Genomic DNA, 19,211 nt, shown 5'->3' with positions numbered 1-19,211 from the left:
GTCAGATGTAGAGCAGTGAAACCGGAAAATCAGTCTTGTTGCAATATTAAGGATGACTGAAGAGGAGAGGCGGACAAGAGAGAGGCCAGAAAGGAAGAGAGAGGATATTGTAGGAGTTTTGGTAAAATCATGGCTGAGGAAGGGTTTAGTTATGGAGCGATGGAAGCAACAGATAAGGGAGAGGGACTGGATGAACAGAGAAGAGTTTAGTGTTGTCCATGGAGAGAGAGTGACAGAGAGAGATGTAGAGATATTTAGAAACTCTAGAAGGTAGGAAGATGATAAGTTCTATTTTAGCTATGTTGAAATTTTTTATTATTGGGAGATACATGAGGAGATAGAGAAAGACAGCTGGTCACACAAGTGATATGAGAAGGGCAGAGGTATGGGGAGGAGATTTAGGTGTTGGTAGCATATAGGTGGTAAAGAAGAACAAAGGAGTTGCTTAGTTCACCAAGGAAGGTGGTGTACAGCAAGAATAATAGAGTGCTGAGAATGGAGCCCTGTGAAATTTTAAAGCATAGGCTGTGAGGATGAGAAAACAGTCACAAATGCCAATGTAAAGAAAGGTGTACAGATACAGTATAAAGAGTGGACCACAGTGTCAAAAGGGGGGAAAAGTTCCAGAAGGAGGACCAAGAATATGTGACTGCTAGTCTTGGAGAGAAATAATTCATGAGTTAGTTGGTTAGTTGTGTTAGTTGTGTTAGTTAGTTCATGTTAGTTGGAAAGTGAGTGAGAGAAGAACAAGTTTTTGAGGTGGTTAAAGATAATCCACTTGTAAAATTTGGTGGTGAATGGGAGAAGAGACTTTGGGTGGTGGTTTAACACAGAGACATGGGGGGTAATTCAGATCTGATCGCTATGCAGCGAATTTTGCTGTCCTGCGTTCAGATAGTCGCCACCTACAGGAGGAGTGTATTTTCGCTGTGCAAGTGTGCGAATGATTGTGTAGCAGAGCTGTACAAACTGATTTTGTGCAGTCTCTGCGCAGCCCAGGACTTATTCAGCCGCTGTGATCACATCAGCCTGTTCGGGACCGGATTTGACATCAGACACCCTCCCTTCAAACACTTGGACACGCCTGCATTTTTCCAGACATTCCATGAAAACGATCAGTTGCCACCCACAAACGCCCTCTTCCTGTCAATCTCCTTGCGAACGCCCGTGCAAATTGATTCTTCGCAAGAACCCGTCGCTAACCGGCGATCCCCTTTGCAGTCATCTGTCTCACCTGTGCATTTAGGTGCATACGCATGTGCAGTTCGGATCTGTTCGCCCGCTGTGCGAAAACACACAGCATCTATCAGATCTGAAAAACCCCCTTGGTCTCTTAAAAGAGAAAGGTTTTTTGCGGATAGGTGAGACAGAATGTGCTTAAAAGATGAGGGGAAAATACTAGTGGAGGGAAACAAATTGCTAAATGCAGGTTTTGTGAAACTGAGAGTTATAAAGGTGAGCAGGGTGGGGTTTAACATGAGTAAAGAGCATGGTCACATCCCCTGAGACAGGGAAAACACAAATGATAAAGGAGTGAGTGAGGTGAAAGGGGTGTGACCTGGGAGTTTTCTTAATGGATGGTGAAAATTTTGCAGGTGAAATGGATCAATTGTAAGGAACAAATAAATAAATAAATAAATATATTTTTTATTACATTCTAATTGCAACAAAAAACAGCTACATTATACTGTATATCTAAGCTGTCTTTGGGAAACAAGTAACACAATTTGCTAAGGGAATTAACATACTACATAGACTATAAAAATAGCATTTTTAGTTAAATTAAGACTAAAGGCATGGTGCAAAACTAATCTCACACCTCTATTATGTTTTCCTAATAAATAAATAAATAATAATAATAATAATAATTATAATTATAATTATAATACAATAATAATATTACCACTACCCATAATAACACAGAAAGTCTATGTAATTGTGTTGTACAGTAGTGATTATTATTTATCCATAGATACTGTAGCTATATGTAATATACCCAAAAGAGAACGATGGACCAAGAGAATTTGCTTTAAAATAGTATCACTGGAATTATATAATATTTGTACTTACAATTCAGTGATAAATTATTGTGTATATTAGTGTGTTCTTTAGCTGTATACATTGCTCATATGCATTTATTTTTATTTAACTGTTACTGTCTGTATTTTAAGACATTTTGAAATAAAACAAATTTATTTTTCCACTTAGGAAACAATCAGTGAACATAATTTTGAATCGTATGTGAATACTCTCACGGAAATGTACAGCAATATGGAGCGGGATTATTCACCAGAATGCAAAGCCCTCTTGGAAAGTATAAAACAAGCAGTTAAAGGAATCCATGTATAGTATGCAAAAATCTGCTGGGCACCACAAAATAATACAAGCGCAAACGCCATCTGTAACGAGCTGGAGTATGTATACTAGCACAAAGGATATTGTTGATTGGTGTGCTGCATTAACAACTTCAACATTGCACTATTCTCTTCCCCAGCGGTCATAAAACAAAAATATATAAGACTGTTTGAACAAACAGCAACGCACTTAAGGAGTGTATTTCAATGTACTTATTTCAGCTCATTTTTTTCTCTATTGCACTCTTTATTTTGTATAGTGAATGTAAAAAGGTGTTTGCAACTATTTTTTATAAATTGTATTTATTTAAGATTGAAGGAGGTTTTGTTCATACCTTTTAACAATTTTTTTTTGTTAGGCTTACCATATTTTTACAAATATCTTTTTATAAGTTATTTTCTGAGTGGATTTTAAATAGATTTTATGAAAGGCAATTCTGTAAAATAATAATGAAAAATAAAACTTGGAATGAAAAGGAAAGTTACTTCAGTGATAAAAAGGCTTCTCAGTTGTTATATTTTTGGTACTCTTGCCCATTTCCCTTAATTATTATTTTAAAAGTACTGTTGCTACGACATGAGATCAGGGATTAAAAATTATGAGATAGCCACCCATATTGAAATCATTTTTTTTTTCTTTTAATAACGGTTTATTTTCAATTGATGCTAGCAATAACAATTAGTAGCATTTAGTGTTGTTTATTGTAATGTATATTATTTATTATGTATGTCATAGACACTGGATTTCTTGCTAGCACTTGAATAATTCATAAATGATACCTCATGGCCTTTAGAGTATAGGAAAGTAAAACATTAAATGATACATTTTTTGTTCCTGGAATTTTGTATGCTTTGGTGGTGTATTTGCTTACATAAAGATGAAACTTCTTCCACATAAGATGGCAATCCTAGAGAACTCAAGAAAATTATGTCACATGTTGTTATTTTCATTCTTTATTGTAGTTTATTTGTGCTGATATAGTTGTATGCCTAATTAACTGCACCTCCATAGATTGTGATACACTATATGCCAAGTTCAGGAGTGTATACCACATTATCTTGATACTAAATGGAACAGTTAACATGTTTATGTATAAATACTAAACATTTTATAACCAAGGACAGTTAAAATATGATTGGAGTGCTTTTCTGGCTACTATTAGTTTTCAAAAACTATATTTTTGCAACAGACGATGTAAAAAACCAGCTAAACTGCCTTGTGTATGCACCTTTCTTGTGCATATGTGCCTCAGTGTAAATTATTAGATTCAAATTCTGTTTTTTTTATTGTGTAAAGTAGATATAATTTAACTTTACTTGATGTATAAACTTTTCACCCTGGAGACCTACTGTTACTGTATAAATGTTACCAGCTAGATATGCAAAATCCTTGGCTACACGTAGAAAAGTGACTATTTAAAACACAATAACTATTTCAAATTTAACACAATATAACACAAAATTAAATTAAATATAATTATTATTATTATTATTATTATTATTATTATTATTGTTATTTCATTTTTTTATTAGGGGGCATTTTATATCAATTATGCATAACAGATTTTTTTTTTTAAATAATACTTTACATCTTCATTCCCAAGAGTTATTTTTATGACAATTGACTTCTGCACTATTGCTTATAATTTATGGTGACATTTACCCTTCATCTGCTGTTATGTATTAAAATGTATAATACATTATTTTTAATACAGCACAGCTAAATTAATGAATTAAATACCTCTGCTTTACTACTCTGAGTTTCAAAGCTGTTCAGAACTTACAGGCAATAATAACAATAAATAAAAACTTTGATTGTAGACCCATAGGTAGAATCTTGAAACAGTTATTTGCTTGAAAAAAAATTAAAAAGAAAATAATCAGTGAAAAATCAATCAAAACACGTACTATAAAGTAAATGAATGGATCTGTTATTTGGAATACTTGGGACTCAAAACTTTTCTTGAAATCATTAAAAATGACTGTCTTTCCCCACTGTGCTCTTGCTCACAAAACTATTTAGCAATACTCATAGTGACAGTAGAAAGAGGCACCTAATAATCATGCGTGGGTATGTTGGATATTATCACCAAACCGTTGCAATTATTAAGTATTTTCTTGGTGGAATTCTTTGAATGACAGAAGAATGAGTTTTCCAGATTATCTCATATACATTTGAGACATTTGTGAAGATAAATAACATTGAAATACTGACAGAATAGCGATCTTTGTGATTTGCAAACTTAAATTAACTTTCAAAAATAAATGTAAAAAAATGATCATTATAATAATAATACAATAGAGGGGTTCATCACTGCCTTGGCTCACAGTTGTGTCTATTGGCACTAGTTCAGACCCAGTACAGAAATGGAATTCATGCAATTGTGGTGGTGGCCAACTATAATATCATTAAAAGCTGAATTAGGAGAGTGAGGGAGCTTCAAATGTTGAGATGGAGAGACCAGTTCCTTGACAATGACCTTCTCACAAATTCCAGAGTTTACAAATTGCAAGAAGCTGAGTTAAGAGGTGGTATACTTACTGTACACAAAATTATTTTTCACAATATTTGTTTTATAACTATTAGCCTATGTGTCATGTTTCACTTTGCAAATTTAGAACTGGAAATGAGAACTAAAAAAAATGCTCAAAAATAATGGTGTTTGAGCCATGTTTTCTAGTAAAATATGCATTGAAAATCAGAAAAAGTCTTCTAACAGAAATTGGGTTATGTACATGGACTTAGAAAAAAAACCAACACATTAGTATTCCATTCTACACCACACATTTGCATAAGATCATTCTGTCTGTAGTCATCTAGGTGATATCTGAAAAGAAGCATGATTTCCTGTGGTTTCATCTGCTATTCATACAGTATATGTACTGTACATACAGTACAGACTCACAGGCAAGAACATAAAATACAGGCTGACAAGACAGTTTCTTCAGGTATAAAGGGTAATCTACTGCAAGTAGGAAGCTCTTACCTAAACATCACATGGCTTTTACGTGTTAAAAATTAAGGCTCACGAGCTTTTGCATTATATGTACAAGTGGGGGTATTCAGGGATGAAGCAGTTACTAATGGAATCACTACAACTGTTAATGTTTAATTTATTACATGTTTAAATGTGTTCTATATTTAAGTTGAATATGAGAAAATCTCACAAACATGTATTTATTCCTAATGCTTAATTAATTTATGTCTGATAGTGTATGTTTGTATTTATTACTTTGCTAACTTTGTAATTGATGTGTTTTTATGTACTGTGCACTGATTATATTTTTTTTGTGTGTGTGTGAAATTGCATCAATGAGCAGCACTGTAAATTAGATCATTTGTAAGAAGCAATGTATGCAATTTTAATTTGGAGTAGTTTATACGGTATATTGTGTCTTCATAAATTAATATTTCTTACATTCAGAGCAACGAAGTGTGTTTTGTGCTGTACATTTGGTGGATGTTAGGAAATAAAGTTGATTATGAAATGCCAAGCTATATTTACCTTGCCTTGTTTATTTTAAAAAATGATGCATGGGCTTCTTAAATAGACAATGAAGTAAGGGTGAAGGAGGGTTGTTTCAATGCTCTGTCTTTCCTCTTAATTATTAAGAATATCTCCAAATGGGCATCCTGGAATATATATGGAGGAAAAAGGTGACAATAATGTGTACCGATATTCACATAACCTGAAAATGCAAATATATCAGCTCACCCATGATTGGTGGTAAACATCGTAACATAGTTAATAAGGTTGGAAAAAGACAAGTTTTCCATCGAGTTCAACCTTTATTTAGATCCTATACTATTCTGTAACTTACCAGATATAACCGTAGTTATGCAATACAATCTTTTTAAATGCTATATCCTTGGATATTTTATTCAGTTAGAAATTTATCTAACCCATTCTTAAATTTAATGACTTTGTCTGCCATTATGACTTTCTCTGGTAAAGAATTCCAGATCCTTACTGTCCTTACTGTGAAGAACCCCTTTCTTCTGTAGGTATTACATTTTCTCTCCTCTAACCTCAGAGGTTGTCCAGGTGCCCTTAATAAACAAATCTCCTGATAGCTCCATGTATTGTCCTTACATATTTACATATACTAATAATGTCTCCTCTTAGATGCGCTTAGTTATTTAACTAAAAACTTAGCAGTTTTGCTGTTGTTCGTGCGGCGCTATTCAGTCGCACTGCTGATCGGTGAGTGATTGACAGGAAAGGGGCGTTTCTGGGTGGTAACTGAGCGTTTTCCTGGAGTGTTAAAAAAAATCACAGGCGTGTCAGGTAAAAACGCGGGAGTGTCTGGAGAAACGGGGGAGTGGCTGGCCGAACGCAGGGCGTGTTTGTGATGTCAAACCAGGAACTAAACGGACCGAGCTGATCGCAATCTAGGAGTAGGTCTGGAGCTACTCGGAAACTGCAAGAAAATATTTAGTAGCAATTCTGCTACTCTTTCGTTCGCTATTCTGCTAAGCTAAGATACACTCCCAGAGAGCGGCGGCCTAACGTTTGCAATGCTGCTTAAAGCAGCTAGCGAGCGAACAACTCGGAATGACCACCTATATTCCTACAAATGTGCTACCCAGTTATGAGAATCATCCCACCATGTCTCTGTAATACCTATAATATCATATTGGTCTTTTGATGCAATAATTTCTAATTCTCCCATTTTACCTAGGCTTCTAGCATTTGCACACATACACTTTAGTTTAGTCATTCCCTTTTTTTTATGTTTTTTACGCTGATACCATTTCCTTGCTTAAATGACTATTCCTTGTTTTCCCCTTGTTACCTGATTTCCCCTCCCTCCTTCTTCACCCCATTATACTTAATACATCCCTCATTTCGGCTCTCACTGATCGTCCCACTAAATCTTTTTAATCCCTCCCCCCAGTCACCTAGTTTAAAATCTCCTCCAACCCTCTAACGGGATCCTGTCTGAAGATCGACAGTGTCTAGGTCGACAATGTTTAGGTCGACCACTATAGGCCGACAGTCACTAGGTGGACATGGATGGAAGGTCGACAGGGTTTCTAGGTCGACATGTGCTAGGTCGACAGGTCTAAAGGTCGACATGAGTTTTTCACATTTTTTATTTTTTTATTTTTTCATACTTAACGATCCACGTGGACTACGATTGGAACGGTAAAGTGTGCCGAGCGAAGCGAAGGCACCATGCCCGAAGCATGGCGAGCGAAGCGAGCCATGCGAGGGGACGCGGTGCACTAATTTGGGATCCCGGTCACTCTACAAAGAAAATGACAAAAAAAAAATCCTCATGTCGACCTTTGGACCTGTCGACCTAGCACATGTCGACCTAGAAACCCTGTCGACCTTCCATCCATGTCGACCTAGTGACTGTCGACCTATAGTGGTCGACCTAAACATTGTCGACCTAGACACTGTCGATAAAACGAACCACACCCCCCTCTAACCATCCTTCCCCCCAGCACTGCTGCCCCCTCCTCGTTCAGGTGGAATCAATTGCAACAAAAAAGACAGTGCCTGAAGAGAAGTCTGCCCAATTTTCCAAGAAAACAAATCCCTCCTTCCTACACTAATCTCACAGCAACACATTTACCTCCCTAATCTCCCTCTGTCTCCCTGGGCTAGCACGTGGCACAGGAAATGTTTTAGAGAATATCACCCTAGATGTTCTTTATATGGTGCCACAAGGGTTCCATAGTGCCTAATAAAGTATATAAACAAATGAGCAAAACAGGAAAACAGGGACTTTTAGTACAAGACAATGTAGGACAAGTACAGTACATGGTATATAAACATATCTGCATCAGCAGACATGACACTAAGATAAGCATCAAGGTTGTAGAACTGAGGGTTAGGTGCTATTGTAGGGAGTATGGAGTAGAAGATAGTCTTGGTAAGAGAAGGAAAAGCACATGAAGGGAGCAGGCCTTGATCGTGAGAGCTTACATTCTAAAGAGGATGGGCAGACAGACAGGGGTGACACAGATGGGGAAGATAGTGAGCATAACAATATAGTGGAAACACAATGTTGTGCTGCCATGGTGCAAATAAATTTGGAACCAATATAATATACTTGACAGATGATATACAGGTGTGTTCTCAATCATCCTTGAAAAATGGTCCATTTATTGTAATAAAATAATATATGCAATAAAACAGATGAAAACATATATTTAAAAAGAAAACATAAAAAATAAAACAATCGAAAAAATAAAAGCAATATAGAGAAGGGATAAGTAGATGTAGCAAGATGTCTTCCAGAAACTATATCTGCTTTCTTAGGGTCATTTTATGTTAATAACTGTAGGTTTAGTTAACATTTGAGTTCACTGCTGTAAAATGGCTGTGGAAGGAAGGGCGACCAGAATGGTCTTTCCATTCATGCACATGCTCTACTTCTGCAGGACTACACAGCTCTGGTTGTCCGCTACAAACTGAAGCACAGATCCTGTGGACAAAATAGCTACGTGGAGCAGCCTCCAGATTTCTGGGGAGAACCACCTTTTATAAATAATACGGATATTAATTTACCATTAAAAGTTAATTTTGCTGAAATAGACTTAAAAGTAGCATGTTTAATCAGTTTTGCTGAGTATAGTTGCTATACTGTCATGCAGAGTTTAAGCTTGGCATTGCTTAATTGGATTTTATAGAGAATATTAGTGCCTAGAACGGGTTCAGTATGATATAGCGATGGATGGGATGCCGGCTGTCAGTATACTGACAGCGGCATACCGTCCATCATAATCCCGACAGCCCCTCATTTAGCCCCCTAACCCTCATCTTTTGCCTACCCTGACCCTAAACCTCCCTTGTGGGTGCCTAACCCTAACCCTCCCCGGTGGTGACAAACCCTAACCCTCCCCGCTAGGTGCCTTACCCTAACCCTCCCTTCCCTGCTGCCTAAACCTAACCCTCCCCACTAGGTGCCTAACCCTAATCTACACTCCTATGTGCCTAACACTAATCCCTCCCACCCCGGTCTCTAACACTAACGTTCCCGTGCGTGGACCCTAAGCCTAATCCCCCTTCTGCTGCCTAAACCAAACCCCCCACATACACACACACAGCAGGATGACTGCGCATCCCGCTGTCAGAACGTTCGGGATGCCAGCTGTTGGTATTTTGACGCCGGCATCCCATTTGGCATCGGTATATTGACACCAGGATTGTGTCTTCCCTCGGGATCCCGGCATCAGTATATCGACTGCTGGGATCCCATTCTGCTTCCCTCCTAGAACTGGTATAGTTTCTGTCTAGGTTAGCAAGTAGGTCAAAAGAACACAAAGTCAGCAAAATAGGTCAAAGGAACACTTAAATCACAATATCAAAAGAAAGTTATATCAGTACAAAATATAAGAAATAAGCTGAACTTGCAAATGATCACCATACATTTGGTGGTAAACTACAGCTATCAGAGTCTCAGGCGGAAATATAACAGTCTGCGAGAGGCAGACATTGGAGTGATTAAAGTGAGTCTGCCCATTTTCTAAAAGCAGCAATAATTTAAAAGGCAAAACTAACTTAAGAATTGAGTGAACTGACAGGACAGGCATTACATGTGGCATGATATTTTAGGTGCCTGCTCCTGTTTCTGGGGGGGGGAGGGGGGGGGGGTGATACATGGGTGGTGTTTTGGGGACCTCTCTGCATGACAGGGAGCTATGTGCCAACCACTGTATTTTGCAAACCTACAGTAGTTTAAGGGCTCTTTTCACAGGGTGTGATGGATCCACTATTGCCCTCTGATAGCCGCTGGGGTGTGTGGGGGTGGGGGGGAAGTCATACTCAGTGATCTGAATGCAGCACTCAACATGCAAGGGTTTCCGTCTCAATTATGCTGTAACTAGTAACTCCTTCATTTAGATACATTCAGTAAAAAATAGACTATATTTCAGAGGCTATTTTATGATGCTGCCCACTTTCAATATATATTTAATGTAGAGTTGAGCCACTTAACACTGCACTACATAGATTAGTTCCTCTTGTGTAAAGCTGTTATAACTTATTATGCTGCCTTTGGTCAGTACAAGGGCAGAAACCAATATCATTATTACTTTTTATTTTCATAATAATAGAGTGGATAAGCCAAATTATTGCACACTTTATGATTTTAAAAAAAGCATGAAATTTCATACAGAGCATCCTTAGTACATACAAAAGAGATTTAAATATTGGAGCACGGCTGATTGGACCTAGAAAAAAAATGGTGGCCACTTTTTCAAAATGGCGCTAAATAGTCTCTGAAAATATTCTCAATTGCATTTATGGTCGACATTAGTATAAAATAATGGGTCCATAGTCTCCACAGGGTTAACCTTGGGGTATGCAGGTGTAGACCAGGACAGGCACTGAACAGCAAAGCTTTTACAAGCTCCCAGGATGCACTGGACCCCTCTCCCCTTATACCCTGTCCACAGCTCAGGCTCTTCAGTTTTTGTTTGGTGTCATCAGAAGCTGGTTTCAAGCTTTTATTTTATTCTGATTTTTACATTTAAAAGATTTCTCTTTTTTTCATCTGAGCAACCAGCACTAGGCAGTCATTTGGACATCAGCTCTGCTGAGCTTCATCACTTTCACCGGTGCTGCAACTCCAGCCACTGCTAGGAACTTTCAGCAGGACCCTGCAGCCTTCACTAGCAGGGGCACACAGGAATACCTCAGACTGCAACCAGAAACTGGGGGACAGGTAAGGCGGGTTTCTGCCTGCATGACCCGCAATCACGGCAGTCCATACCTCCGTTCCCAGGGGACTTATACTTATACCCTTATCTGCTCCTTCTCCACCCTCCTTCCTCACAGAGATGCTGAGCAGCCATTTCAAGAGCTCTGCAGGTCTCCAGTCTCCCTGTGTACTTCTCCTTGGAGTCAGGTCAGTTAAATTGTGATTTCTACATTGTATGTGACTTATGCTAGATCTGCTGTCTGTTGTTTTCTGACATACCTGATAGACAACTAGATGCATGCCTCAAGTCTCTGGGTGGAATTCAAATGTCCATCCACTCCCGCCCGCGTTCATTTCAGCTCGCTATCCCCGGGGGTGGTGAGTTGAAATGCATAGAAAGCAACCGGTGGGTGCCCAAATGGGACTTTTTGCATTGCGCCCAATAGTGTAGTCGGGATGTGATCAGCACAAAGATGGGGGACATTTGTATATCAACCCCTGCTATCTCCAATCACATTAGACAAGAGATAGGGGGCGATAACATTTGAATCTCACCCTTAATATTCACTTACAGGTCCCACTGCCAGACCTGCCATGGCTCTGGCCTGGGTGGCTAAAGCTATTGAAAGATGCACTGATGCCCTTGAAAACAGTTTCTCTTCTGAATCTACCAAGGACCAACTGTCATTTATTGCTAACATCAATGATGCCACCTATTACATTGGTGAGGAAGCTCTGGATACAGCCCTTCTGTCATCGAAGGCTTTGGCTGCTTCTGTAGTAGCCTGACACATTGATTGGCCTCTTTCCTGGAAGGTGGACTCTGACTCTAAGAAGGCCCTAGAAGCACTTCTGTATACAGGCAAATTTCTTTATGGACCAGAATTGGACAAGATTGTCACTAATCTGGCAGCCTTTAAAATGACTTGTCTACCCTCAGCCTCCTCTACACAGCCTCGGACATCGTCCTTTTGCCCTCAGGGCAAGGCCAAAGGTCAGACCTTCCCTAGACACAAAGGTTTCTAAGCCCAAACCCAAACAGGCCTGGGTGGCAAGGCGCCCAACTACCAAGCCTGAGGATAAACCCTCAGCCTGATGGGGCCCCCAGGTGGGAGGCTGATTACTTAATTTCACCCGTGCTTGGCATCAGATAACAAAAGACACTTGGGTTCAAGAAGTGGTCTCCCACGGGCATGCTCTCTGCTTCCTGAAGCGTCCTCCCAGACAATAATTTCCTACCAGTCCACCAGCAGACCTCGGCAAAGCCAAAGTGCTGAAGATGGTTATTCACTCCTTACTACAATCCGGCATGATTATTCCTGTCCCAGTGTCTCAACAGGGCCAAGGGTTATATTTTTGTTTCAGAAACCCAGTGGGTCTCATCAACCCATACTCTAAAAGTACTGAACAAATATCTCAATGTGCACAGGTTTCATATGGAAACTTTCCATTTCATTGTCCTGGCTATGCAAAAAGGGGATTTTATGGTCTGCCTGGATATACAGGATGCACACCTACATGTCCCTATAGCATCCTGTCATCAACAGTACCTTTGGTTTACTGTCCTACAACAGAATTTCGAGTTTCAGGCCCTATCCATTGGCCTTTCCACAGCACCCAGGACGTTCACCAAACTCATGGCAGTGATGGTTGCTCACCTTCTGCAGCAGGGAATCTGGATACTACCTTACCTGGACGACCTCATCCTTCTTGCACATTCTCCAGAGGTCCTTAACCATCATCTCCAGGTGACGATGACATTCCTTCAGAGTCACGGTTGTCTGATCAACTGTGCCAAGTCCTCACTCATTCCGTCTCAGAGAATGCTCCATCTCGGAGCTCTGCTGGATGCTTAGGTACAGATGTGTCCACATTTACCTTTCTGAAAAAAGTGTCATGGCACTAGATAATCTTTCCTGCCAAGACATACATGGTAGGTCATGTGTAAAGCGTCTGAAATATAGTGCCGTACCACTTTTCAGACAGCAGGTGCCATTTTCAGAAACTGTGTAAGCAGAAAGTCTGAGAGGAAGATTCTGTCTAGTGATACTGCAGGCAGGCTTATAAAATGCCCTGCAGACTTTACCTACACATACTGCACAGTATTAGGTCCTACTGTAACTGCTATCACCATCTGATACTAGCGATTGTTGAAAACTGTTTTCAGTTTTTGAAATCTAATTGGAAAATGGTGAAGTGTCAGTCCAGTTTTACTATGTAGGAATCAAAAAACAGTGGTCTTTCACCTACAGTAATTGTGGTGAAGTGGTAAAATCACTGCATATCATAGAAGCTGATTGGGGTTCAAATCCAAGTATCTGTGTGTAATTTTTTTAAATTCAAGAATAGATTTATACAGTATACTGTATATTAATAATATCATAATTTTCTTGTAAACCATTTATTTATACACATGTACAGTACCAATACTCGATCTGCACCCACTTTCATGTCCTTTTACAAGTTGACCCATTGCTTGACTCAACACATAGGGGTAACGAGGAATTCATTTGTAGAGACTTAACACTTTCCACAAAGAGACAACTAGATGTACAATGTCTAGGTAGACAGGAGGTAGGTCGACACCATATGCTCATAATTACACATTATATGTTACATGCCTTTTTAACATATGTGTTGGGTCTGTACTTGCTTTCTAGAACATCATGTTTTTTTAAGGAAACATGAGACGCAGGGCCTGATTAACCTATAGGATGATCAGGCTACAGCCTTGAGGGGTGCAGCAGCAACACAATAGGATCTACCTACTACTGGAAGCCGCAGCGGCAGGAGAGGGGCGGGACTCTGCAGATTCCATGCAGACGGCAAAAATGGCAGCTACCTTCTAGGAGGCAGATGCTAGAAGTATTACTAGACCATTACCCAGCACTACCCGGAATGAGCATGTAACCCCCGGGCACTGAGCATGTAACCCCTATGGCAACGAGCATATGTAGCCCCTGGCAACATTCACCACACTTATTTGGAGTAACCTACCTATTCTTCTACTACTCACTTGAGTTTTTGTTACCAATGCTCCAGTCTTTCCCCCTCTCCCATTCCTCCATTTATAATACCTCAGTAAAGATCGGCACCATTGGGGACAGTGAGACAGAGCTGTGGCAAGGAAAGGCTCACTTTCAGACACTCACCTAAAGATAAAAAACACAACTCTGGATCAGAATTGGGTTAGTCATTGTATCTGGCAGGTTGAGACTCTGGCCTCCCAGAACAAAACAGTTTATTACACAAGCTGTGTGCCTAGGCACTGTGGGGTGCCTCAGGTTGATGGTCCAGAACCAAAATAAATTATTTATTGTAAAAATAATAGGCAAAACCAGTGCTACTAGCTGCCAATTATAAATTACTAGGTGATTCATCGCATCCTATGGGTGCTCTTCACACCGTCGTATAGGGCTACGCCCCCTTAACCCTTGCACGCCCTTGTGACATGCAATATTATTATATGGATTATTACCTCCAATCATAATTGTGTGAGTGGTTAAATATTCCAGGGACAAAGGGCGCGCAATGGTTAAGGGGTCGTAGCCCCTATCAAAAGCATGAACAGCGCATGCAGGGCCTGATGAATCACCAAGTAGGTGCTGTGGTTGGGCGAGTGGTGGGTGTGGGGGAGACGCGGATGGGGGAGGGAGTCCATGGGTGCCATGGGTAGGGGAGGGGTGGTTGCGAGGGGTGCTGTGGGTGGGGGAGGGGCTGGTGTGGTGGTGCCGTGGGTGGGGGAGGAGTGGGTGCATAAGTGCCGCAGGTGGGGGAGGGGGTCCGGAGCCACCATGGGTGGGGGAGGAGTGGTTGCGGTGGTGCCGCAGGTGGTGGAGGGGCAGATGCGGGGGTGCTGCGGGTGGGGGAGGGAGTACAGAGCCACCGCGGGTGGTGGAGGGGGGGAGGTAGGGGTGCAGCAGATGGGGTCTGGAGGTACTGCGAGTGGGGGAGGGGCGGGTAATGCTTCTCCTCCTGGAAGCAGGTAAGCTGCTGTCCTCCCTTTGGCAGTGGCTCTCCCGGAGACTCGCACAGCAGCCAAGTAGTAACTATTGTTAGCGCCGGTGTTCCAACGTACCACATTACAGGGAAAAAGATGCAATCAATTAACTACAGCTCCCAGCAGCCCTTAGCACTGGAATGCTACTGTGCTAAGGACTGCTGGGAGCTGTAGTTTATTTAGTGCATCTACTTCCCTGTAATGCGACGCGTTGTGATACCGGCGCTAACAATAGTGACTGGCTGGCAGAACTGACTGACTGGCTGAATCAATGTAAAAGGTGAGAGTGCTGTGCAGTGCCAGTGGCACTGCACACCTACTGCACTGCACAGCACTGTCACCTTTTACATTGATTCAGCGTCCAGACATTACCCTCCGCGATATTACCCACTCTATCCATTACATTAGCCATCTCGGAGCTTCCAGGCTGGCAGGCCAGGAGCTGTGTTGCGGAGTCAGGGCTTCTGGGGATCTGGGCGCGGCTGTGGTGGGGAGTCACTTCTGTGACATCACGCTCAGAGGAGACTCCGGGGCTCAGAGAGTATGCGGCACAGGGAGGGCTATGAAAGCTTTCCGCTGTGCCGCTATCATACACATCTATGCCAGTGGCCGCAGCAGCTTTTGTTCCACCTGCGCCGTGGCTAGGGAGTGGGGATTGTTGATGCCCGCGGGGGCAGATGGACTGGCAGCAGGACATAGGACGCTGCAGTAAAAGGATTTTTTTTCCCCTATCTACAGCGCAGAGACTTGCTGCAGATGCAGTGGCATACCCTCCAGCTGTACCTTTTTGGCAGGTACAGTACCTTTTTTATGGTCTGTTCCGATTTTTGGCTATTCAAACTTCCATTGAAAGTATAGGAAAGGGGGCGTGGTCACGAACTTTACCCATGGCCATGCCCCCTTTTCCAATTTGTAGCAATTTTTATGTGTAAATTGTTGAAGGGTATGTTGCTACAGATACAGTGGGCCTATTTTGGGGTGTGGACCTGGAGCTGCAGCTCCATCAGCCCCATTGTTAATCCTGCTCTCGGAACACACAGCAGCCAAAGGGCAGAGCCTCCCATTGGATGTAACCTGTGTGGGAGGGCATTTCTGGCCCAATCAGCTGTGTGTGATAGACCTGCAGCTAACCCAATGAGAGCTCCTAGCCACGCCCAGCGTTATATACACAGTCACAGAGTGACAGATTTGGGCTACTATATAGGAGATTGTGGTATTAGAACCACAACTATGTCCACCACCACATAACTGAACCGTAGGGTGACAATTAAGCACAATTTACGTAATCTAATATAATTTTTACATTTATCAATAAGAAACTTTTGGACTAGGGGTGCCTTGAAAAAATTTTGATATTCTAGGGTGCCATGATTCAATAAAGTTTGGAAACCACTGTTACACTAATTAAGACTTACTGTCCCTCATTCCGAGTTGTTCGCTCGTTGCCGAGTTTCGCTATATTGCGATTAGTCGCTTACTGCGCATGCGCAAGGTTCGCAGAGCGCATGCGGTTAGTTATTTTACTCAAAAGTTAGGTATTTTACTCACGGCATAACAAGGATTTTTCTTCGTTCTGGTGATCGGAGTGTGATTGACAGGAAGTGGGTGTTTCTGGGTGGAAACTAGCCGTTTTATGGGTGTGTGCGGAAAAACGCTGCCGTTTCTGGGAAAAACGCGGGAGTGGCTGGAGAAATGGGGGAGTGTCTGGGCGAACGCTGGGTGTGTTTGTGACGTCAAACCAGGAACGAAACTGACTGAACTGATCGCAGTGGCAGAGTAAGTCCCGAGTTACTCAGAAACTGCAAAGAAATTTCTATTCGCAATTATGCGAATCTTTCGTTCGCAATTCTGCTATGCTAAGATTCACTCCCAGTAGGCGGCGGCTTAGCGTGTGCAATGCTGCTAAAAGCAGCTAGCGAGCGAACAACTCGGAATGAGGGCCACTATATAAATTTGAGCAGACAGAGGGGGTCATTCCAAGTTGATCGCTCGCTGCCGATTTTCGCAGCGCAGCGATCAGGTAAAAAAACAGCCAAACTGCCATGCGTATGCACCGCAAACAGCATCGTTGCTGTGCAATGCTTCTAGCGACAAATCCATTTGCACAGCCGATCGCAAGGAGATTGACAGGAAGATGGCATTTATGGGTGTCAACAGACCGCTTTCAGGGAGTGGTAGGAAAAATGCAGGTGTGACCAGGCATTTGCAGGGCGGGTATCTGACGTCAATTCCGGGACCCCCGTTGCTAAGATCATCGCACAGGATAAGTAACTTCAGGGCATAAAATGTTTTTGTACCACTCAGCTGCACATGCGATCGCACACTTGCAAAGCGAAAATACACTCCCCCGGCAACTATGCGTTTGCACGGCTGCAAAAAATAGCTAGCGAGCGATCAACTCGGAATGAGGGCCATAAACAACACACCATTAGATTATAATTGCAAACTGTTATGGGGCCTACACACATAGGGGGTTATTCCGAGTTGATCGCTCGATAGCTGCTTTTAGCAGCATTGCAAACGCTAGGCCACCGCCCTCTGGGAGTGTATCTTAGCTTAGCAGAATAGCGAACGAAAGATTAGCAGAACTGCTTGAAAATCTTTTCCTGCAGTTTCTGAGTAGCTCCAGACTTACTCCTAGATTGCGATCACCTCAGTCCGTTTAGTTCCTACTTTGACGTCACAAACATGCCCTGCGTTCAGCCAGCCACTCCCCCGTTTCCCCAGCCACTCCTGCATTTTAGCCTGACACGCCTGCGTTTTTTAGGACACTCCCGGAAAACGGTCAGTTTCCGCCCAGAAACACCCACTTCCTGTCAAACACACACCGATCAGCAGAGCGTCTGAAAAGCGGCGCTCTCCCCTGTGTAAAATTGCTTAGTTTTGTGTGAAATTACTTGGCGCATGCGCCCTGTGGCCCATATGCATGCGCAGAACAGCCGGTTTTTAGCCTGATCGCTATCATGCGAAAAACGGCAGCGAGCAATCAACTCGGAATGACCCCCATTCTGTAGTGATGTGTGCCAGCAATCTGAGTGATGCTAGATCACTCAGATTGATCAGCAAGATCGCTCCACACACAGATGTGTCAGCAATGTTTGCTGAGCGATCTGGCAGGGCCAGTGTTCTCTGGTGAGAACACTGGCGATCCAAATAGGTTTATCATGCATGCATGCATGATCTACAGTACATTGGCCAGCGTTAGTGACGCTCGGAGCCGTGCATCGCTATTGCCCCTACACACACAGCGATGTGTGCTCATTTTCTAAGTGATCAAGTCAGATCGCTTAGAAAACGACATAAAATCGCTCCATGTGTACTAGGCCCCATTACTCCAGCAGGGAATTCGATAATGACAACTTGATAACTATGGGACCGGGCCCACATGTCTTGTGTATATTCATGTGCATGTAAGCAGGGCCAGATTAAGATTTTCGGGGGTCCCCGGGGCACTTAAGACAGGGGGCCTGAGTCAAGGGAGGGTTGTATATGTATAGTCGATTGTGCATACCTCTCAAAATGCTCTCTACCTGGACTCCCCTCTTAATATATGACTGGTGTCACCTGTGTTGAACTGATTTTTAATAAAGGAATTTCAACACAGATAATTACAATCATAAATTAAAAGGGAAGTCCATGTAGAGAGTATTTTGTCCCTCCTGGAAAGGGTCATGCAGGGAGGAGTATATTACATTTAAACTAATAGTTTAATAATGTCTGGGTACTGTTTATAGCTCCACCTAATTGAGAGACAACTATTTTATAATGTTTTCTTGTAGTGGAACAAAGACAACTAAAACAACCTTAAATTACACATAGAAAAATAAAATCTACTGTATGATCTATCTTGTCACATGTAAGAATAGCAGCAGCCTCTGTACTACTTACACACTGGAACTGGAATCAGGAGAGCTGTGATAACACTGTGCTCTTGCCGGTGGGCCCCCTGACAGAGGGGGGCCTGGGGTACAGTATCCCCTGCGTCCCCCCCTTAATCTGGCTATGCACACAAGTTATAGTCCATGTATTTTCTGCTAAACCATTAACTTACATATAATAAACCTTGTGTGTATAATTTATATGCATGTGACCTGAGCATTGTGTCTCAATAAAAAACACTACAAATACACCATTGTACACTCCTGATAATGTAAGGCACATAAACCTAGAAATCAGGTGAGCACAGGTATCACCACCCC

The 19,211-nt window shown here is 41.8% G+C and overlaps 1 protein-coding gene across 7 annotated transcripts in view; it reads left to right on the top strand.

Moving 5' to 3' along the window:
• The window catches only part of ST18 (ST18 C2H2C-type zinc finger transcription factor), a 340,135-nt gene extending 334,280 nt beyond the window's left edge, over positions 1–5,855 (top strand). For all 7 annotated transcript variants that reach the window (XM_063923709.1, XM_063923708.1, XM_063923707.1 and 4 more), the window contains one exon: positions 2,209–5,855. In XM_063923709.1, coding sequence (XP_063779779.1) covers positions 2,209–2,349 — 141 coding nt within the window. In that variant the 3' untranslated portion in view covers positions 2,350–5,855. The remainder of the gene's footprint in view (positions 1–2,208) is intronic.
• Positions 5,856–19,211: the final 13,356 nt, after the last annotated feature.

Source organism: Pseudophryne corroboree, chromosome 5, assembly GCF_028390025.1.
Source record: "Pseudophryne corroboree isolate aPseCor3 chromosome 5, aPseCor3.hap2, whole genome shotgun sequence".
NCBI lineage: Eukaryota > Metazoa > Chordata > Amphibia > Anura > Myobatrachidae > Pseudophryne > Pseudophryne corroboree.
The sequence above is the reverse complement of the archived record's forward strand: the minus strand, read 5'-3'. Positions and strand labels throughout refer to the sequence as shown.